At 39.0% G+C, this 23495-nt stretch overlaps 1 protein-coding gene across 1 annotated transcript in view; it reads right to left on the bottom strand.

Moving 5' to 3' along the window:
• jak1 (Janus kinase 1) overlaps positions 1–23495 on the bottom strand; it is a 48842-nt gene that overhangs the window by 23508 nt on the left and 1839 nt on the right. Inside the window, exons 2-7 of the mRNA XM_030050068.1 lie at positions 9892–10106; positions 4780–4903; positions 2604–2757; positions 1922–2085; positions 1092–1360; positions 114–223 (exon numbers count right to left, since the gene is read on the bottom strand). Of these exons, the coding sequence (XP_029905928.1) occupies positions 114–223; positions 1092–1360; positions 1922–2085; positions 2604–2757; positions 4780–4903; positions 9892–10099 (1029 nt within the window). The 5' untranslated portion in view covers positions 10100–10106. The remainder of the gene's footprint in view (positions 1–113; positions 224–1091; positions 1361–1921; positions 2086–2603; positions 2758–4779; positions 4904–9891; positions 10107–23495) is intronic.

Below are 23495 nucleotides of genomic sequence, written 5' to 3'. Positions count from 1 at the left end.
GTTGCAGTGCGTAAGACCTTTTTCACTGAAAATCACCTTCACACTCAATATTTTTCTCTCTCACTCACACTCCCACCGTTTCACTCATCCTCACACCCCCCCATCTGACTCACAGTGGCAGGCTTCTTCCTCCAGGAGATGCCGGTGGTGCCAGTAACCAGCACCTGACTGTCATGGCTCATCTCTTGCTTCTGACTCTGCCCTTGGCTACTGTTGTAATACCCTTGGAGAGCAAAGAGCAAACAAAATATTATCACACTGGCATTTTAGTTACAGCTGATTCACCAAATGTAATTTAATGGACACTTCACACACCCTTGCTAGGATATTTACAGTACATGTTTACAGGAATTTATGCCACTACAACACCCTCAAAACTTGTTTTCTTTTTTGGAAAATATTGCAGTGCTAATCAAGGAAAGAGTAAAGCTGGGGAGACTTCCTGATGGCACAGGCTATGTTTATACGCACAGAGAATGCTGTTCTTGTCCAAGTTGGTGTTAACACATATTACGTCATAACCTGGTTTGAATAACCCGGTTAACCTTGTACATCAATTGCAAGACACCGAGCAAAGATGCCTGGTTTACTCAAACATTAAACAGGTTACTGTGACATGTAACCAAATGCTTTCACTTTTGTTTTTCACCATTTGCACAAAGTCAGATTTTCATACTTTTCCTCTGAGGGACCACTCTGTGTCTGTGGGTGGACACCACAGGTGTGCAGGAATACTGGGCTAACTGGTTTATTCATGGCATTTTGGTAGGTCAATCTCAGGATGTCAAACATTTATGCAAACAGCTTCTCCTACTATCTATTAACTGTCTTCTTGTGTTTTGGGTTGTTTTTTTTTTTCTAATGATGAGAGTATTAGCATGGCATCTTCATACATACTTTAAATTTCTTGTCAATTATAAAGCATATTATGATGCTCTTATGTTATATATTAATGTTTGAGTGCCTTGCAAACTTAGTTTTGGAAAAGGGCTGCACACACATTAAGTTGTTATATCTGATCTGTTTAGCAGTATAGTTTATCAAGCTCTTAAACAGCTAGACCCCTGCGTTCACTTCCTCTGGATGCCTACCGTGGTAGCCTCCATTGCTGAGGTCTCCCTCCTGGCTGACAGTGAGTGAGACGGGCTCCAGCAGCTCGCTGCCCAGGCCGTTGGTCAGGCCCTCCAGTGTGGCCAGGTATTTGATCTTCAGATCGTACGATGTGATGTTGCTGTCTGTTACTGTACGACGGTTGAACTCGCTGAGGAATTTCTTGAAGACATTGTTGATGCGGATTCGTGTCAGAAAGTTGCGCTGCTTTATGTTGCGGTTCAGTGACTCTGGGATGAAACGTTTGTAGCTGGTGGGATGGAAAGAGTGAGAGTTATAAAAAACAAAACCCTACTACCCCTCTTCGAGAATGCACTGAAGTCTACCTTGTATGCCGTGTGTGTATGCTTTCTCCCATGAAATATACTCAACTCTGACCTTTCTTCAGCACATAGTAAACATATTTTTATTTCTGAGTTCTTAAATTTGGTGCCAACACTCTGCTTTACGGGTATTTCAGATAACAGATGTGATGGGAAAATCAAAAGTTAAAAAGAGTTAGTGTTATGGTGGCATGTGTCTCTCACTTCCTGCCTGTCACCCATGTGCGTATTATGTGGCGGATGGATGATCGATGGACAGAAGGAGATGAAAACAAGTGAAATAAACAAGAGAGTGGCTTTGAAGGTCTGGGCAAAACTACCACACTACTTACTGTAATTACCATAGTGTGTCATACATTTTCAGATCCAAATACACAACTGTCAAAGTTATGCTGCACTATCAACACTTGTTTGGAAAATCAGCGATTCAAGAGTACATACACTGCTTTACGTGTTTGTGTGAGTGAGTGCAAGTGTGTGTGTAATACCTGATTTCATTGGAGGCAGTGGGTAAGGACAAGCCCATGCGCATGGCGTAGTGAGTGATGGCAAGCACAGCCATGCCAAGACACTCGTTCTCTATCTCATGTTGCTCTCCCTCTGACTGAGGAGACCTCAGTGGGGCCAAACCTTTCTGGAAGTCATGTTGACCCTGGACAACACACAAACACAGATTTATACACATATGGGCATACTCAAATAAAATGAGCTCCATCAACAAATGGAAATGACATGCTATGTGATGCTTTGACTCTACACACTTGGGATGAAATGCCTACATGGGACTAAGGAGGCTGCTACATTTCAATTTATGGGTATTCTTAAGTACATCAGATAAACAGTTAAAGAAATATATTTGCACTGTATATGGGGCTGCCAAATGAGTGTGGACAATTAAAGAAAAGCAGTTATTTTCGTTGCATAGATACTGCCTACTGTGTGATGACTTCTTCATTTCCATATAATAAACTTTTTAAAAACTTCAGTCTCTTGTATTTTTAATGAAAAGATAATGCATTTGTCTTTCTCTGAGCAGGTATGGAGAATATTGCTGGGATAAAGGTGCAGAGTTTAGAACTGGGCTACATGGCATTAAGCAAACAGTGGTGTGAGGTCTGAGAGATCAATCTAGCGTCAAACCATAATGCACACATGCACTCACATACACACCTGGGCAAACAGGTACTCCAGGGAGGCAGCATCCAATAAGGGCGTGCCTTCAGGTACTTTCTGTGGGCTAAGGCCTCCCCGAAGTTTGCTGATGCAGTGTCTCCACACAGGAGACTCTCCCTCAGTGGTGCCATGCCAGTTGGTGAAATAAAACCTGACAGGTGAGGGTCAGGAGACAAGTTCATATAATTAACAAGAGGTATGTATGTGAGAAGAGATGCAGAGATAGACGGAGAGGGGAAGAGAGGGGAGAAAAGAGATGCAATTACAGGTGCAAAAGACCACACACATTTTCACATTTTGGCTAGGCTATGTTTTCCTTCAATGGCTATACTGTTTCAAATCAGAGAAAGGTCTCTTTATCTCATATGCACAGGTGTAATTTTAACATTAAAACACTGCATTGAAACACAGGAGCATGCAGCAAGCTATATTATTCCCCAATTCACTTTTTAAAAAATATTTGTGCAGGAAGTTTTTTTTAAATCTATTTGTCCAGGAAGTTGTTAGCAGTTAATGATGTTTTTTTTTTTTTTCCAAAAAGAAAGGAGGAAGCTTTTTATATTAATGACATGGTAAGCCAGGAATCACCACAGATGTTATTATGGCTTCATGTTGACAGAAGTCTGTCATTAAGGTATCTGATGGAAAAAATGAAAAAATGAAAAATGAAAGGCATCTTAGAAATAGCTGAATGCAACTCTGAGTTGCCTGTATGCAACACAATTACTGATCTGTGCAGTGAATCTGAAGTAGAGGACATGTGAGAGATTGGCATGAAACATACACTGTGTGTGTGTGTGTGTGTGTGTGTGTGTGTGTGTGTGCGCATGAGGGTATGTGTGTGCATGTCTGAGGAACAAACACAGACAATGGAACAGGATGTGCTCTATAACCTCTTGTACTGTTCATGTGTGCGTATGTGCTTGACTGTGTGTGTGTGTGTGTGTGTGTGTTAGAATTTGTTTATGCCAGAGAGTATCTGTATCCAATACTTGACCACAATAACCTGCTTGTTGGCAGATTGCACTACAGTATGCAAAGCAGGCTGCAGCACAACACACATACACACAACAGCAAACACAAATACATACAACGTACAAAACACACACAAACACACACACAGACACACCATGCTTTGTCTCAAACCACACTCGCCTTTCTCTTGCTGTTGTCAAAGGAAAGAGAGTGCACAGAAAGAGGAAGTGTGTGATACCACAGCTTGCTCTTTTTCCTCTTTGCACACAATGCTATGGTAGGTTATACTTTAACGCCCTTCAAAGGAATCCATTCAGGTACAAAATGTGTCATTTCTGATATAATAACTCAACTTTGGCTCTATCCTCTTCACACCTCTCCGTAAGCAAGGGTTCTTCTTAGACCCCAAACCAAAATGAGAAAAGCAGTTTCATAACCCTTGACCAAATTTAAAAACTTGTCCAGTTTTGCCCTTGCAACCAACACAATACATGTGTTCCTGACCACACCTGCATCTTAAGTGCTGACAACTTTCCTCCTTTGCTTTGACAATTATTTTGCTTCACTAAGGAAGCAGAGACAGGGCAATGGTAAAAGTGATGAGCCAATCCACTTATTGCTGTGTTCTGGTCGCATTCGATTAGAGCTCATGCCAGTCTACCACACATCTGCATGTCTGTATTGTGTTGGGTCTTGTAGAACGATCCTGTCAGAAAACACCTTAAACTGTATTCAAACAGTTTCTCTTTTCTCAGCTGCCACCACGTTTTTGAGGCAAAAAACAGTCGAGAGTGCCAGAGATGTTGTTGACACAAAGAAGCTTTTGCTTCTCAACATGACTTTTGTACGCTTTCAACTATACAAAAACACAGGATGCTAGGTGTTTGGAGAACAGATGTGGGAGCAGGTTGTCAGCGTGGAGTCTGCTAGGGACAGATGTCAAACATGAAAAATCTAAAGTAATCTATAGTTTCTCCTGCTCTGTTCAATTTCAGTTTATTAGTTCTTTAAAAAGGGAAGTGCAAATAACAAATAATAGCAGCACTGTGCACTGCAGCTTTATAATCTTTTATTGAGTTATAAATGCTTTAATGCAGCAGGTGTACATGGGTGGATGGCAAATAACACAGATGGATAATAATATTCTATTCATCTGTTCTTCGGCTCTGTTGTGATCTGGTTGTGATGCCATTCTTACCTCATGCGATAGTGCAGCTTGATGCTGGTCTTGTCTGTGATCTTGAACTCATGGTTAGGGGAGTACCACAGGCCAGTGCTCTCATCATACAGGGCAAACAGGTTATGGCACAAGGGAGAGATTGCTGAGAACAGAAAGAGGGGGTGATTGGAGGGGGGGGTTATTTTGAGCAATTTCTTTCTTTGCTCTGCAGGCTCTTCCTCAAAACAGGCTGTAAGAAAGTATGTCAGATGCTCTTTTTTTAAAAAAAAGGAGATGATGCATGTGCTCCACCACAAGAATCTCACTTAAAAATATGCCTCAAATATTTCCGCATGGATGTATGGTTTGACTGTGGGACGCTGGATTTGAAACTCCAAACCCCCCAAACTTTCATGTTTACGTGTTGCTCATGAACAAAAAATAGCATGCAAATAGGTACTCAAAAACCTGAAAGATCTTGAATATTTTCTAGTACTTGATTCATGGTGTTTGAATCAGTTATGATTTAGATATTTAACTAAATAATTCATAAAACGTTTATACTATGACTTTATACTTAATATATTTATACTATTATTTTACTACCACAATTATACTGTATAGGGAACCTTCTAGAAAAAAACGTTCAGGTTAACTACCATGTCAGAATTGCCATCCATCCTTTAATCTGACACATCTTGGTTGGTGTGCTGACTGTTAGCAGTGAGAGGTTATGGAAGGGTCAGAGTTTATCTTGGTTTGAGTCAGTAATCTTGTGTGAGATGGTAGGAAAAAAATAGTTAAATAGTTTGAGCAGAAAAATTGATTTGATATTGACCCCAGAATATGTGTTACCAAGAGTTACCCCAGCTCTGCTACTAGTTGTTAGTGTTTTTGTATGACATTACTTAGGGCAATCTATCCCTGTTTTCATGTTCATTCTATATCTATTTACATGTGAAGCATTCTGAAGTCACTCAGCCTTTCTCCAATGTTAGCCATAACCAACTTGTAGCAAATACCAAGATGCCAACTGCCGTGGAACCAGAGAAAACAGAACAAGGAAGTTACAGTTTCCATCAAAAACTCCCTCCTGGCATAGCAATTTTTCTGGTACTGATACTTCAAAACATGCTCTGTGGTGTTCTGTAGCACCCCCAATTTTTCAGAGTACTTATGAGAAAACTACAGACAAATAATATGAGAGGCAGGGATACGTCAAAATAACATTATCAATTAGGATACGTCTCACTATCCTTAACATAGGCCAACACCACTTTCCACAGTGGTGTTGAAGTATAAATCAATACAAGAGGTGCAAGAGAGCAAGCAACAGAGATAACAAAGAGAAACTGATGCTCAGATGCTAATTCTGTTGTTTTGTATATAGCATAAAGACAAAACAGGCACGGTGCGATCTAATTTGGTGATCACGCAAAGATGCACACACAAACACTAGCCTATAGTTGTGCATCAACTCTTTTGCGTTTGCTCTCAACACACAAACCATTTAATTTGTCCTAAAAGCACATTTGTGTTGAAAATGATATTTATTTACGAGCATGAAAACTGTACTACTGTTTGTAGTTGTGATCGTGCAGGAATGCCATCGTTTCTTTTTTTTTTCCCCCTGCTCTTTCTCTTTGCCCCTCCCCCTCTGCATGATTCCATCTCCATGTGCTGCTGATTTGTTTTTTCTTTTTGAGGGAAATTCCTGAGGTCATCAACACTTAGCCAAGCCCAGCCCAGATGCCATCTCTTAACTGTGTACGTGTTCACACTGGAGTTCACACTGGAGATTAACAAGTCTATCAGTTTTTTTTTTTTTGTTTTTTTTTTTTTTTTTTGTTAGAAATTTTGTTAACTGAATTTAAAATGATTCATAGATGTTATTTAAATAAAAGCCAAAATAAGAGATGCTGAAGAATGGATATTGATATGAAAAAAATCTTCTATCCTCAGAGGGCACAAGCCATTCTGTCAGCAGTGATGTGAGGAGCAGCAGGTTGGAATAACAGCTGGCTCATGAGGCAAGCTGAGTGAATAGAGCATTGAAAAGTGCTGTTATGAATAACATGAAGCAACCTCATTCAGCCTTTGAAACAATGAGAGGAGAATGATGACAGAAAACAAGGACATTTTGAACATATTAGTTAGTGTTGGGAACCATATGGGAAGGCGTCTTTCTGGCTGAAGGCAAACTAGCATTACACAGTTGATAGAAAATACCCTAAGCAAACTGAAACAGCCCACACAGAGCTAAACAATGGCTATGCAATCAGCTGAGCTCTTTGGTTGCCCAAGATTATGATATCACTCAACACACATGTTTCCTGATAATATAAATAATAGTAGTCTCTTATTTCCCTGTTTATCATAAAGTCACGCAACATTGCCCCATATAGGCTCAATCCATATTCGTCTTGCCATGTTGATGTTTTGTCGTAAGAACAGATCTTTCAGTGTGTAGCAACGCCACATAAGGCAGGAAAGAGTTTATTTGTTTTATTTATTTTTCCTCATGTAAATAAATAAATAAATAAGAAAAGACGTCCTGTTAGAAAAATGTAACTCTATAATCCTATCTAGTATAATAATGACCCAATGAACCTGCTGTGGAGTGTCTGTCCAGGTGTTTTTGTTTTTGTTTTTGTCAATCAGCTGATTTGGCAAATTGGTTACAGCTGATTTAAGAGGCACAGAAGTGTCGGGCGCAAGAGGCGCACCTTAACAAAGGAGCCTGGAAGTCTACGAGAGACGAGGTGGATGGCGGAATAAAAGTGCTGAATTATTTTCACGTGAAATCTACTTGAAGTCACCGGAGTATCGGATATTGTGCTGGTGAGCGAACGAGGCCGACCAACCGGTGAAGATGTTCTAATTTATTTCTTTTTTCTTTTTTCTAACAGAGACGTCCGTTCAAAGACTGTTTTGGACATTTAATGTTTTTTTCTTTAACGGACTCATTTGTGCAGAGTGGAAGCAGGCATCAATTGTCGCTTTGTGTTTTTTTGTTTGGAACGTGATTTTGCTTGCTGTGTGATGATACACAGGGAATGGACAATGAAACGCGGCTGGCGTTAAACAGACGGACTTTAAGCTTGTCCTGTTATATACTACATCTTACCTGTCACGTGTGAGAGTTTATGTTTTGGGTTTCTTTCTTTTCATGAAAAATATACAAGCAATGTGAACACAGTACGGTTTCTGTCATTTATCTCTTAGTACAGTACAGTACAATCAAACATATCAATTTGTCCATAAGAATTATCCCGTGTATTTTTTTTTGTAATTATCCCTATACATTTAGGTTGATTGTTACAAGTGTGTACAAAGTTTTAAATAAATCTTGTTTAGATACAGTCCTTAAAGGAAAATCCTATCCTGAATCCACACTATAAGCAACTATTAATGATGCACTTTGCATTTGTGGGGTCAGTTAGTCGTTTGGTGCTGTATTTTTGTTATTCCCACAGATAACTTAAGTCCCTCAAAGTGCAAAGGCTTCTTAGCAGACACACCATTTTGCACCAGCATTCAGCTAACTCCAGACAGTAGCCTTAAACAGATTAAGGCAACCTGAAAGAAAGTGGGTACAACAGAAAAAGTTTTTTCTTTCTTTGAACTGACTGTGTGTTCCACGTTGTACCACAGACTTTTAAAGCCCTAATACAAACATTTAAACAATTAGTTTCCTTCTCCTGTACCACAACATTTATTCCCATTTATCTCTGTCATGATGAAAGATGAAAGAAGTAAAGTGATTTGTTTACCATATGTGGTTACATTTTTGGACTTTTCAAGGCTCAGGCATCATTACTCAGCTTGGTTTTGCTGGGTTGTTAATTATCAGTATTGGATCAGTCTGATTCACATGTGGATGGGCAGACAGACAAGCCAGAAAAAGCTCATACAGATCAGAGAGCTTTTTTAGCATGATCCAATTCCACTGCAATTCATCTGTAGTCCCTTACAGTCCTTGCATATTGTTTTTCCACAAAAAATGTATACACTATTTAGGTTTCATCAACATTTGCAATACATGCATGTTACATGGAGCACTGGTGCAAAAACTAATGAAATAATTCACTTTGCTCAGTGGTCACTGATATTTGCAGGGTGTTCTTCAAAAACAGGGAGCTGGCAACATAGCCAAACCCAATAGGCCTATGTTTTTTTTTTTGTTTTTTTTAACTGCAATAATGTAACTGTAAAAACTGTGTTTTTAATAGGGGTTGCATCTGACTGGATTTGCTGTGCTGTTCCTTCTTTCTCTCTCCTGCATCTGTTGCATTTTTGTCCATTTGCGTAACCTGCTGCTTTGTTTGTCTATGTTGTCAGTGATGGGAAATATCACCTTGCCATCAGACAAAATTTTATCTCCAAGCAACCAGGCCTCTACATAGAGCAAAAATCAAGTGCAATGCCAGTCTTTGGATATGAGTCCAAAAGACATACTATACCTTATTTTTCTGCATATGTTAGTCTTGTTTGAACATATGTGATTATAACCAAATGTTGTTCTGCAATTATAATTTCATGTTCAGACAGGCAAAATGCTGATGAAGATTTTTGATTCTTCCATCTTAGTTTTCCCAATTGTCCTGTTGTAAAAATGTAGTAAAATGCAAAACATAATATTAACTTGATCTACTTTATACATGCAAAAAAAAAATAAATAAAAATATCAAGCTAGCCCAATGTTGTGTCAGTGCTGAGTATTAAATGTTTCCAAAAGCCTGTGCTGAGTATAGCTATTGTAGCACTATTGAAAATATGTGGTCTTTATTTAAAGAAAACTGTTCTGAGACAACATAATAATTTAGATGTTTTGATGTTCCACTACAAGGGTACTGATTTATCCTTCTTCAAGAACACTATCCATATAATATAATCCACTGTATACTAACAAAGCCGTAACTTCACGTTGAACTTCACACATACAGAAACTCAAAGCTCAATGAGAACAGAGTAGGCTTAATTAATGTTACGATCAAAATAAAATATAGCCTTGGTCAAACCTTTGAGGTAAAATATTTAAAGTATTTCAAAAACAGTAATTATCTTGTTAAAATGTCATTATAACAACCATCAATGATCACTAAGGAATTTAACCACTTTGCCTAGAGAAAGCAGAAGTCAGTTACTCACAGCATTTCTTGGCAGCTTCCACACACAGCTCCTCAGCTGTGTAGCAGTCCTTGATGTACTCTAACTGCTGCACATCTGGCAGGTAAAAGTGGATCTCCAGGCCCCTCAGAGGAGATGAACTGAGGGAGGAGGGCTGAGCCCTTCTACTGGACCTCCTCATCTTCCCACAGAGTTGCCTGCTCAGCTCCATCATCCACAGATTTGGCATCCAGACACTACATGAATGACATGAAAAAGGAAATGGAGGAAGTGGGAATGTTATCCTTTTACTTTCATTTCATGTCACACCTCCTGTCTGCAACATTACTGTAAAATTGAGCAATAGCTATGTGTCAAGTCCAGGCTCGCTACTGGAAGAACCTGCATGGTTTGGCCTGCAACTGCAGAATTCAACACACAGTTCATTTAAGCTGTCAACACATAATCATCAGCAAAACCAATTCACACAGCCTGAGCCACTGTTTTCCAATAAAGAGAGCGGAGATGCAGAATGTAGTGGCAGTGCACTTTGGGCATCATGCAAAAGTAAAGTCTGCATTGTGTGTTTAGCTCCCAACAAACAAAACTTTTGTTTTCTTAAAAGGGCGACATTTCGATTGGTGAGATCGTCTTCAGGGCATCGCACACCATTTGAATTTTTAACTTTGCTCCTGTGTTCAAAGTTCAAAACATTTGAACCTTCATTTGCCACTAACTTTTCAAAAGAACAAATAATCAGATTACAACTTTTTGTGACATATAAGAGAAACACGGAGAAATTAATACTGTGAGAAGAAAAACATACTGTACATACTGAACCCTATGTAGTGGGAAGCACAGATCAGACCACTCATCACATGTTGCCAGCTTTTGGTTACAACAAAACAGAGCAGCTGATCTCCATACAGCCCTGCCACTGCTGCCACCAATCTGAAGGTCTAATGCATTGTCATGGAACACAACAGGGAAAGCAGAGGTGGATACACACATGGAAACAGAGCTTTGAATGTGTGAGTACATTAGGCCAGCAATTGAAGCCACGACAGCTCTTGGCTAAATATCTGATGATAACAATGTTAGCTCTCATTACATCTCTAACAATGTGCCTAATGTAACTATGCATCATATTTTGCCTGTTATTTGGTGATGCAGACCAGTACAGTTGCCTTTTATTTAACTCAGCAGAGAAAATAAACTTAAAAATGGTTAACTTTAAATTATTAAACTCCAAAACTCATATTAGTAACCTTTTGACACATATTGCCCAACAAAGAGGGCCAGCCAAGAGCACTGTATGATCCTGAATGAGTGACTGAGTGAATGAGTGAGAGGGCTGAGAAATGTACTGCAACGGTAATTTACTGCAACTACTTTGTGTCTTGACTGTTTACTTGGTACTAGACTAGCAAACATTAACTAACTGTGACTGAGAGACAAGGGTAAGCTCTAAATGAATTTATCATTTGGTCTGCATCCTTGCTTGTATGCACAAATGCAGTGGTGCTGTGGCTCACTAGGCATACCCAGTCTTGTTATTTGGTGATGTGTAAAACTGCACAACACTCAGTTAACATGAGTGCTATGCAAAGGTTGGAAAAATTGCCCTTTGCTTCAGTGATCAGTGGACCAAGGTTAGGATTCCTGACTTAAATTTCTTTACCAGTACGGCCATGATTAATAGATAGGTAAATCGAACTACATATACATTGTCTAACAACTAATAGTTTCTAACTACTGTAGATAGTGTTATCGAGCCAACTTTTACATTTGGCTTAGGGAAGGCTGTTAAAACACAAGCAATAACTTTAAATACCAAGTTCACTGGGATAAACCTAGGAATTAACCTTGTAATCCTCCCACAGCCCACTTCTGATTCATGACTAAAACTCAGCAACCACCCACCTCTCAAGTGGGTGGGTTGTGGGTGGCGAACATAAGCAATCAAGTGCGTTTAAGATGTATGTGCGTTACAGTAAGGAGAAAATGGCATTGATCCTGTGGTGAGCTCAATAGACAGCACGCAACAGTGATGCAGAGTTCAAATCAGCCTGATGACTCATACTGCTCCTGTGCACTAGCCTCAACCACGAACACACACACACACACACACACACACACACACACACACACACACAGTGATGACCTCACTATACCCACACAACCCCAGTGAAATGACGTCAACTTCTCAACACACACTCCTACTCATGACTGCTGGGCTCATGACATCAGCATAAAGCCTATCAATACTATGCAGGGGGAGCCAGGAGGTTCACCTGTAGTGGATGCCAGGAAAACATCCTGAACTACAACACATTATTCACTACAGTACTTAAGAGTAAAGAATGTCACACAAAACCGCCCTTGTGCTTACTGTCAGTTTGTACACCATGCATTGCAATTTTAAGCACAAATTAAAGTCCAGTTCCCGCCACAGGCGTAAATGTCCTTGGTTTGACTGGAGCTCTAGCAGTCAGACTAATGAAAGGCAACACCGATAGATTTATAACCATCATAATATATGGGTTTGAAGTGTAGACCATTTTTTAAATTTTTCATTAATGAAGAACTATATTTTTATATCTTTGGAAAGAGGACTGTATTTCAGTCTTTCAGATTCAGCCACCCTTGCTCACACTTAGGTTTGTGACTTGTATCATATTTGATAATCTATCCATCTGAAAAAGATTTTCCAGTGAATCTGGAAAATAAATCTGGAATCTGGAAAATCTGGAAAATAATATTATTATTCATGTGAAGCAGCCATTTCAAGCTGATACTCTGGATCTTTTGAAAATAAAACACTCTTGTGGGGCAGCTCTAATTACACAAAAACAGGGAGTCCCCATGATAACACTATGGGGACTCCCTGAAAGTTGTGCCACAGTTGATGATCTAACCATGTAAAAAATTATTTTTTTCAGCGAATCTCTTACTTAGCCTACATATTGTTCATGTGAAGTAGCCATTTCAAGTTGGTTGTGGTGTGTTGTTTTGTTTTATTTTGTTTTTAAACATTCAAAGCAATCGGCAGTGCTGGTGCAAATGACATGGAAAACATCATCCTGATTAGTTCCTTCAGTTTCAAAGTAGAAAAACTCAGCCATGGCGTTGACTGCATATTTCACTCCTGAGGTTAAAAACTTGATTTTCATCAGAAGGGGTCATAAAGAATGGGATCAAGAACACTAATAAGTGCCACATATTAAATGATTTGATATCCCCCATTGAATTAATCAGAATTCCAAAAAAAGTATTAAGCCTGCAGTATAAACAAACCGAGGAATCATTTGTGTTGGCAGAAAATCGAAACTTTCCCAGTGAATGGCCAATGATGAATAATGCCCATTTGGCCCAGTTTGGCTGTGTACTGGAAATCAAAACATTGAACTCCATCACCCTCTTGCCTGCAGTGGCAGATTTATATTGTGACAAGAGACAGTGCATTGTGAATAGGCCATTAGCGTTCATTAGCAGCATTAGCCAGTGTATTCTCTTGAGGCAGTGGCTCTAAGAGGAACAACAAACGTCAATTGTATAACCTCAGTCCTCAGCCATGGACAAGTTCTACTAGTTCTACAGCGCTGAACTTAAACCTTAGCAGGATTGTTTACCGGAAATTAACTTACATTAACATGGGGGGGAAACAAAAGAACAAAGGGTAAATTCAGGGGGCTTGTGAATTTCTACATTCAGTTGTTGTACCACCTAACAAGTAAACATGTCCCCCAACAATGTTGCCCATTTGGATATTATGCCACAGTGTGATGAATAGACACGTGTTTTTATAGCACACCTCACTCCTTTGTACCCTGCACTGAACTGCCTTTTGTGTCTTGCGTCTGGATAATTTGCCTGAATATGCACACACTAGGTATCTCTTACTAACTAATCTCACTGTGTCGCAACTGTGATCTTCCGTGTCTTTCTCTTAATCCTTTTGTTCTCGCTTACGTTACTCTTCCCCTTTTGTGTTTTCACTTCATTAACATTACCTATCAACACCTGTATTCTGCTGTTGGCTGCTGGCTGCCACTACTACTGGGATGAGGCAATCAGGTCAAAATAGAAAATAGGCAGCACCTATGACTTCATCAAAAAGATGACAGCATCAGTTGATTGTCTCTGGCCCTCCACTAGTTAGGGGTTATGATGACAGATACGGCAGGTTAGTGTCACTGAATCGTTGGCTAGTAAAGCTTTGTGTACATTAGGAGGCTGCACATTTGGCAGCATTTGCTTGAAGAGCTTGCACTGCACACTGGCGCACCGAGCTAAAGGCTCTTGATATGATTTGGCCAGCCCCGTGTCAGTGAAGGAAAATAACCAATGGGCCGCAGAGCAAAAGAGCAGCGTGTCTCAAGTGCTGGCCCAGTGGTTAGTAAACAAACTCTTGCAATGACTTTATTTGCCGAAATCATTATGCAGGCGGGACCAAACTATGCAAAATGGGTGGTTTAGCAACGTGATTGGGCCAGCCCAGTGTCAATCGGGCCGCTGATCTACTGGTTGTATGGGCCGGTCAGCTATCTAAATAATAATAATAATAATAATAATAATAATAATAATATTTTTTTTTTTTAAAAAGTGTCGGGAGACTACTTGGAAAATGTAGTGAGCTAAGCTACCAGTTACTCTGCATTAAATGAAGCTTCACTACACTGAAGCTACCCTCCAGATAATGTAGCAAGCTAAGCTACAATACAGTGACAAAATGTAGCTTAACTACAAAGCTACTTTTTTTTTTTTTTTTTAAACATCGAACAAACTTCATTCCAAGTCATTGCTATCTTAGTGATCAATAGAACTGTCAGTCAAACAGAGAGTCAGGCAAAAAATGTTCAGTTCAAAAGTGATTTTTCTTAAAGCAGCTGCTTGATCACGCGACACGCGTGCTCGTGTCCCGCTGCAGCAGTTAGGAGAGGTACGCGACGTCAAACAGAAGAGCGGCTGTCGGCTCGGCTACACTCAGGTCTGTGAGCGGCGGTGACGTCACTCGCTGCTCCTAGTTAGATGTCAGATGTCAAACCGCAGCAAAATCTCCGCTGCGTTTAAGGTTGAGAAATAGCTGGAGAAATGTAGCTTCTGCGGACACTACCGCGCTATTTGATCAGTAAAATAGTTCCACTACTTAAAAGCTATTTGATTTGGAAAACAGCGACGTTAAGACCTGAGAAATTTAGTTAAACTTGTAACGTCGCTACTTGTAACGCCGCTACTGCCCAACACTGGCGACCTGATCAGTGAACTCTGCCTTAACATGATGGCTTTGTGTGAAAGTTGGTTAAAGCCTGATATTTTTTGCCTTTAAATGAAGCTTCACGCTCCAACACCTATCATACTGCTAGGGCAAAAAAAAAAAAAACAAAAAAAAAAACGTGAGGGTGTAGCATTAATCTATAATACTGGGACTGGGCTTCTGCTAAGACTATATAGTACACATGTAGCCTCTACTTTCCCCATGCGTTTTAAAAAATTATATATTTTTTTCATGTCTGTGACATATTCAACAGATATTTAAATTATAGTGAAGGTGTCAATTATGTAATGTTGCTGGTATGATGTCAATATGAATATCAGCAGATTGTTTTCACTGCGTTTTTCCTGAGAACTGTGGACCTTACACAGAGAAAATACACTCCATGTTGAAACTCTAGATGATGCAGCAAGGCTCAAGCCATGCCTGAGAAGCGCTGCTCACACAGGTCGTGTGGCTGCTCTAGTCTGTTCACATGGGAATGAAAAGTAATTGCTCAGGTAGGGCAGCGTGTCCTGCGTGTAACACTGGCAAGACTGAAATGCTGGTCATTGGACCCCCTGCACATAAGTACCTTTTTAGTGAGCTCACCCTAAATTTTGACAACTCCATCATCTTTCAAGGCTCTACAGCTGAAAAGCTTTGTGTGATGTTTGACTAGTCTCTCACTAGTCACTAATGTCGAAAACGATACCAAAACTGCTTTTTATCACCTCCGCAATACCGCTAAAATTAGGCCCATGCTAAGTATGGCTGATACAGAAACTGTTCATGCGTATGTTACATCTTGCCTCGATTACTGTAATCTTCTGTATTATGGTTTGACTGTCTGTAGTGCCAGTAGTCTTCAGCTGGTCCAGAATCCAGATCCTTCACAAGGAAGTTTGACCGCATCACACCTGTACTGGCTTCCCTTCACTGGCTCCCTCCTCACTTTATTGACTTATAAGTTTTAGCATGGACTTGTGCTGGCCCTACTTATCTGACTTTATTACACCCTACAACCCCCCCCCCCCCCCCCCCCCCCCCCAACACAATGTGTTACTACCACGTACCGTTTAAAACAAGGGAAAATATATATTTTTATGACCACAATAGTCACATAAGATATTCCATTTTTTATTATGACTTATGACTATTTGAAAATTTCCAAAATCATGACCCATCCATAGGCAACAGCGCTGCAACATCATGTGACATGTAGTTTGTTTACAATACTTATTTCTAAGCCTGTCACATCAGTCAAAGATAAGGTGTCTCGGCAGACTCTCTATAGGACCCATACACATTCAGAGTCACAACATCAAAGACCGGCAGAGAGCTCAAAAACTCAACACTGATATCTCCAGATCTGGTGATGTTCAAAGCACCCTGAGTCTGTTGTTGACTAAATAGTTTCATTTGTTTATTACTAAGAAGTAGGAGTCAATGTTAGCCTATCTACATATGAACATGTAAGATTAATTTCACAAAAGGCATTGACATAGATGCTATCAAATTTAGGGTTAGGATTAGCCTAAGACAGAGATTGGTCTGTTCTGATCAATAAAATACTTTGTGAAGTAATTACATTTTCTACATTTATTTGGTATTATTATGTTTTTTTTTGTTTGTTTGTTTTGTTTTTGGAAGAATGCTTAATATTCACTGTTGCTACACTTAAAATTTCAAATAAGTGTGAACCCATGGTCATATCACATCATATCACTATCAAGATATTTGGCATTAATATTGAGATATATATTTTTGTCCGTATCATGCAGCCCTACTAGGAGGCGAGATTTTATTTCTTGAAATTCATTTTATCTGAAAACCATTTCTCACTTCATCTGTTGCCTTGATATGCCTCCATGCTTCCTGAAAAAAAAAAATGGGACAATTCTATTCTATCAATTGTTCAAGTCATTTTCCTCTTTTTTTTAGTATTGTACCCTGCACCTCCTTAATATTTCGCAATTTTTTCTCTTCTGACTAGACTCATAATGATATGCTCGTTGAAATTCTCAGGAATAACCTTGACTAAACAGCATAGTTCAATGCTGGTAACTATCTACCATTTTTCATCAGACGTATTGCAGCTAATTTTCTAGAGAAAACAGCTGCAGTGAGTCACCAGTCAAGCTTCTGAGTCATGAAGTCTTTTTTTTCTCTCCCTCCTTCACTCACAAATGTTAAAGGAAGGAAGAAGACAGACATTGTTACATGTGTGACACAACATGCATTCACTTAACCAAGTAATAAAAAAAAATGTATATGTAGCTCCCTTATTCAGTCACATCTGTTTAACAGAAAACCGAAACTAAACCGAAACAGATATTCCCTGAAATGTAAAACTTAAGGAAAATTTAAATTTATTATTTCACAAACGTGTTACAGTAATTATTACTTCCTCCTTCGCCTGCTCTTGTCCTTGTCAGTTGGATTAATGTTGGTGGATTTTCTCATCACATCTTAAAGCTATCACACTGTGATTACTTTCCAACAAATAGTAAGATTTTTAGTTCTGGGTTAAACATAAAGTGCTATGTTGTGATTTTACTTGTGAAATCCTGTAATCCTGAAATTTCGCACCTGTTTTTAGTCGCATTTTCAACTTCCACATTGAAAACCCAAATGGAAACACTGAAAATTAAAAAAAAAAAAAAAAATCTCCAAATATCGCAAAAAAGTTTTTACGCTTGGTCGGAGGTGGAAAAGTTGGTGTATCGATAAAAGGAAAATGCGAATAAGTTCTATGGAAACTGGTTTAGAGAATAAACGATGATGATCATGTAAGGTAGTTACCTAAATATGTCACAAGGTGTCGCTATTGTGCTGTGTATGCCCTTGAGGATCCTGCGAGCAGTGTATTTTGTCCCTTAAAAGACACCGTAATTCGAGTTTTAATTGTGGTTTGTCCCTTACAGGACACTGTAGTTAAAGTTTTCCTGACGTGAACATTGTCTTGGTTCAATAGTTACTTTCACTACTTCGTAAGGTAAGCACTGTAAACAGCCCCCTGCATCATCTTTAAATATTTTAACATAAAAACAGCCATCCAATCGATCTGTTCAGCTAATGTGTTTGCTAAGATATTAATGTACAGACTGGTGTGAATGAGAAGTTTGTACCTGTGTTTTGCGTGTTAATATCGGCCGTGATGTTGGCTAGTTTTCCGGCCATTAGCAGAGTACTCACTCATTGAAAATAGTGCAGGATGAAGCATTAGCTTTCCATTGTTATTGTCATTGTTAGCTATCTGATTGCTCATGTCATTTATTTTTTATATGATGACTATTTCCCTGAACTAAAGGTTAAAAGTGCCTTACTTAATATGAATGTGCAGTACTTTATTGTTTTCATTATTAGATTATTATTTTTGCACATTTTATGTTTTGCACCGGAATATCTTTGTACTTGAAGATATTTTCTTTAAAAAAAAAAAAAAATGTTTACTTTCACTACTTCGTAAGGGCCAGCAGCAGATGTGGAGCTGTGGTTTCCATTGTGTGCCAATAAAGCTTCGGGTCCCAGCCACAATCAGAAGTCTTGTGTGCCGTGCTCCGTCTCTCTGCATGACACCTCCCATTACATCCAACACAACGCAGAGTCCCAGGGCGTTTAGGGAGGCTCCAGCACGAGCGGGTTGCATTCATAATCACGTGACTTCCACTCCACTGTACAGACGAAAAATGCCAGCAGATGACAACAACACCCAGTATGTTTGGCCCTAAGAAGAGACTTTTAACTTTTCTTGAACTAATTAAAGAAAACAATATCAATGCTATACTGGATACATTACAGAAGTGGATGGAAACGCGCATAAATTCGCATTTTGTTTTTTTGATTTTCTGAAAATTTGGTTAAAATCTATTTGGATGGAAACGCAACTAATGCTGAAATGAGCGAGTGAGCTGTTGTTGCTGTTTTACAAACCTATTCACCCAAAGAAAACTGGACCAAAAACCAAAAACACAGTACCATACCCAATACCAAAAATCCAATACTGTACATATACATCCGACTAAAACATGAACAAGTTTGAAATATGACTAAAAATGTATCAAATAAGGAAGCAGCAATCCAATGGGTTTTGAGCGCTGACTGTTTTTGAAATTTTGTTTCAATCTGTTCCAAAGCTTTCAAGTGTATTCTGTTTTTTTTTTGTTTGTTTGTTTTTTTAAATATGCTGTGTTCAGTCTTATCTTAAGCCTATTTGCCCTTGTCCAAGCATGATGCTGGCTAATCTTAGTTGCTACTGGAAGTTATTTGCTTTTCATTTGTGGCAGTTATAATTTTAAGTTACTAGTGACTATATTTATGCTATTACAATAACCTCTAGTTTGTATTACAGATAAAAACACTTTGTTTCACCAAGTATCACTGGCTTGGGCAAAGTTCTGTATAATGTGTAGGCCAGGGATGAAGTGGGACAAGTATTGATATTTGAGTTTTCAAATTTGCATAGATGCACATTTGAGTTCCTTTGAGGCATACTTGATCCCTGACTTATTTAAACTGGGACTGTTCTGTCATACACATGTTGCAGTCGCTGTCCATATTAAAACACTGACAAACACAACTCATTCCTGCTTACTGGAAAACTGTTTTGCCTTTTCCAGTGTATTTTTTTCCTCTCCAGTTACAGATATCATGATGTATCACAGCTGATTATCTAACAATATATTGCATGTCGTAGAATCACCTGTATCGCAATACAATTGTTATTGTGGGCAAAATATTGTGGTAGTATCGCAGTAACCAAGTGATTTCCATTCCTAACAATGAGTGTCTGTTCCAGTTATGAAAACAGAGCAAATAAAAACTAAAATTAAAACTAAACAATTCCTCTTATCTTTTATTTGCTTACTGTTTGCCTTGTTGTTGTGGTGCTTTCATATCATAATCCTACGTGCAGCTTTCTGTACAGACAACTTGCAGATCCCATGGACTAAAGTAGACAAGATTAAACTCATGCCATGCACCGTTTCCATAGAAATAGTCAAATGATCTTCAAGAGTGCAGATTTGATAAGGTATGGTCATTGTATTGATTCCAGTTCTGTAAATATATTTCCTCCTCCACCTCAGTGCACCTACAGCCATTAGGTGGGTAAAGTTCTGCAAAGCTGTGTTTACACTGCAGTTCAAAAAAAAAAAAAAAACAACCATGCAATAAAAGTTTACTTTGCATTCTTGCGCAAACACTTACAGCACTTTGCGATGGGAGTGACAAAGATGGCATTATACAGTCATAATTAATGATTCTGTCATGCAAAATTCACACCTGATTTACTTACAACACTGTGGCCTTAAATGCAACTGACAGACCCATAGTCACTACAATCATAACATACAACAAATGCAATCAGACTGACACTCACACATGCACACGTTTATCTGAAGAAAACAGACATGTTTGTGCAGAAGCACCCTTCAAGCAAAGAATATATGATACACTCAAATACAGAAGTGGTCTAGAGCATGAATTTGACTGGACAAACAGACAAATAGTCAAAGGTCATTAAAGTGTATAAAAGAGTTACGGTACATTATACATTGTAATATCATTTACACCTGAAAATATAGTAACAGATGAACTGACACCACACAACTAGAGTGACCATAAGGCTTCAGACATGTTTGGTCAACATCTGTACTATACAACTAGCCGCACAGTGAATCATGACGTATGCTCATATACTGACAACAGTACACTCATTCGAGTCAAAACAGCTTACAAAAATACACACACACAACTAGAACAATAAAATATAATCAGGTCAAAAATACACACACCCAGACAGAAAAAAAACTTAAAAGGAGAACAAGCTGGCACGCAGAAACAAAAACAACACCATCTAACAAGAGGAAGTAACTTGAGCACAACACAGCCTACAGAGACAACCAATATGGTGAATTATGGCTGTTTAGCATAAGTGATTTCAGGGCTCAAGGCACTTTGAGGGTAGCTCTGTCAGATGAGGGGATAGTTAACTCTGTAACGTGGAGGGTCTGTAAGTGACACCAAAGTGAGACTGAGAAGTGTGTTCTAGCATGTGGGTCATTCCATGTCATTTCAACACATTTTCAGGACATCCCACACACTTGGGTCTCAAAAAATTCTGAAATTTTCACCAGTTGTTCCTTATTTATCCAATAGGCACATTGTAAAATTTTAGTTTGCTTGGATGGATACTTTTTGAGATACGGACAATTTAGTAAGGGGGTTATGTGTCGATTTTGGTGCGATTTTTGCGCATCCTTATTTTTCCTCCATTTTCAGGTGTCAATTTTGGGCCTTGGGAAAACAACTTTGTATGCCCCAGCTTCTTGATTTTTTCAGAGCTTTGAGATACATACATGGACTGTTCAAAGCATTAATCGTTAGTCAGATATATGCATTGGTTTCTGGATGGCAGCCAAAGTTTTCGTGTCAGATTTTCATTGGCCCATAACTGCATGTGGGAATGTATGAAAAAATCTGATCTCTGTTTTAATTTAAAGTTCAAAGCTTACTCTTTCTTGGGATATAAAACAATTTTTCTTTATGCAAATTCTCCATTTTTATTTTTGATCCCAAATATGGGGCTATTTCGCCACTTGCAAATATTGAAATTCCTCAATATTAGACCATTGTAGCTTGCGTCTGTGTCTTAAATTCATTTATTGTTTATTATTTGTTCATTATTAACCTAAAATATAATGACTATTGCATCAGAAATGCATTTAGTTGTCTTTTTACCCAATCTCTTAAGCTGCACATACATACAGTTCAGGTTTTGACTTCCAAATGGTCATTTCCACAGTAAAGTACCCATTCTGTGGGTAATGGAAAGGGTCATGAAGGAAGGTGTCATGGCAGTCAGGTTTTACAGAGTGGAAAGGAATTGATTGAGTCCAACCTGTACATGACCTGTAGAGATTATAGTGCAGGTTTGTGAAAGCTCTGTAGTTTATTATATCTTGAGTCCTATACTGTACTACAACAATGGATGCATTAAATGAAGCTAGGCAAAACTTCATCCAGTGTATTTGTTGACGTATTGACTTTTAACCATTTATGGCCAACTATGCTACACCAGATGATTCACTGATGAGCTCTCTGTTATGGCTGAAGAACTGAAACTACTAGCCCATTATGGCTGGTTCAGACCAGATTTCTCAACAGTCAACAGAGTACATTAGAAAATGCAGTCTAAATGTTTTCCTTATTCGCATGTCTCTCTTTCAGTTACCTCTCCACTCCATTCCTCATCTCCATCTCTCCATTTCCACTGAAAACATTGTTTTCTGTCAGAGACAAAACAGATTCATATCTACAGCAACGATAACTGAAATCTGCCTTATGATTCAGCCCGACTATGAGAACTAGGGGCCTAAACAGTCCTGGAGTTGCATAAACTGGTTATGACCAGAAAGCCCAGACTCTTGTAGATTCAATGAGCCCAATTTCATTCATGTGAGATGATGTTTGCTCTCATAGTAGCCATATCATTGGAACACAATACTTAAAAATAACAATACATATCGAATCGAATACCAAATCGAATGTCGAATACTCAAGTATTGTGATAGTATCGAATTGGGACATAAAGATATTGTCCCAGCCCTAATGAGAACCATGCAGACTTAACCATTAAATTACATACTTATTCCTCAGTTGTGTTTAAACTGAGCGAGAGCTGAGGGAGAGAGGAGGAAAGTGAGGGAGAGACCAGACACACATAGCACATACATACAGACACAGAGAGAGAGAGAGAGAGAAAGTAAATTCACGCGCAAGCTCCTGCTTCGCGATGCATCCGGGTCCTGTCTGAACCAAGTGTGTGTGTGTGTGTGTGTGTGTGTGTGTGTATGTGTGAGAGAAAGTGTGTGTGAGTGTGTGTGTGTGTGTTGGCAGTCTTTTTTTTTTTTAAGTTTCACTTTACTCTATCCTACTCATTTGTCTGCGTAACCAGAAAACTTCCCTGCATATTTTGCCCTTCACCAGACCACACGAGTGTTCTGGCAGTGAGGCTGACAATTTCAGATCCTTCTTCTTTCATATTTTTTCTCTCTCTCCCTCTGATGCCTCTCTTTTGGGAAAAGATTTTGTTTCATCTGGCCAGATGATGTGACCTGATTATGATGACGATGATGATGATGAACCCCATTTTGTTCCCTGTTGCTGTTCTGACTGTCTTAAGAAGCAGTGATTTGGAAACATTCTGTCATATCACATCATAACCAACCAACCAAATACCAGCAACTTTTCATCACCAGCTCAGTATCTCCACACCGAGAGCTCTGAGAAAGCACTCTCTGACCACTGGGCAAATGACCAGGTCAGGACCTGTTGCAGTGACTGCAAATAATATTTCAGCATGCTAAATTTCACGACCAACTGTGTG

The sequence above is a fragment of the Myripristis murdjan genome, chromosome 4 (genome assembly GCF_902150065.1).
Source record: "Myripristis murdjan chromosome 4, fMyrMur1.1, whole genome shotgun sequence".
Classification (NCBI taxonomy): Eukaryota; Metazoa; Chordata; class Actinopteri; order Holocentriformes; family Holocentridae; genus Myripristis; species Myripristis murdjan.
The sequence above is the reverse complement of the archived record's forward strand: the minus strand, read 5'-3'. Positions and strand labels throughout refer to the sequence as shown.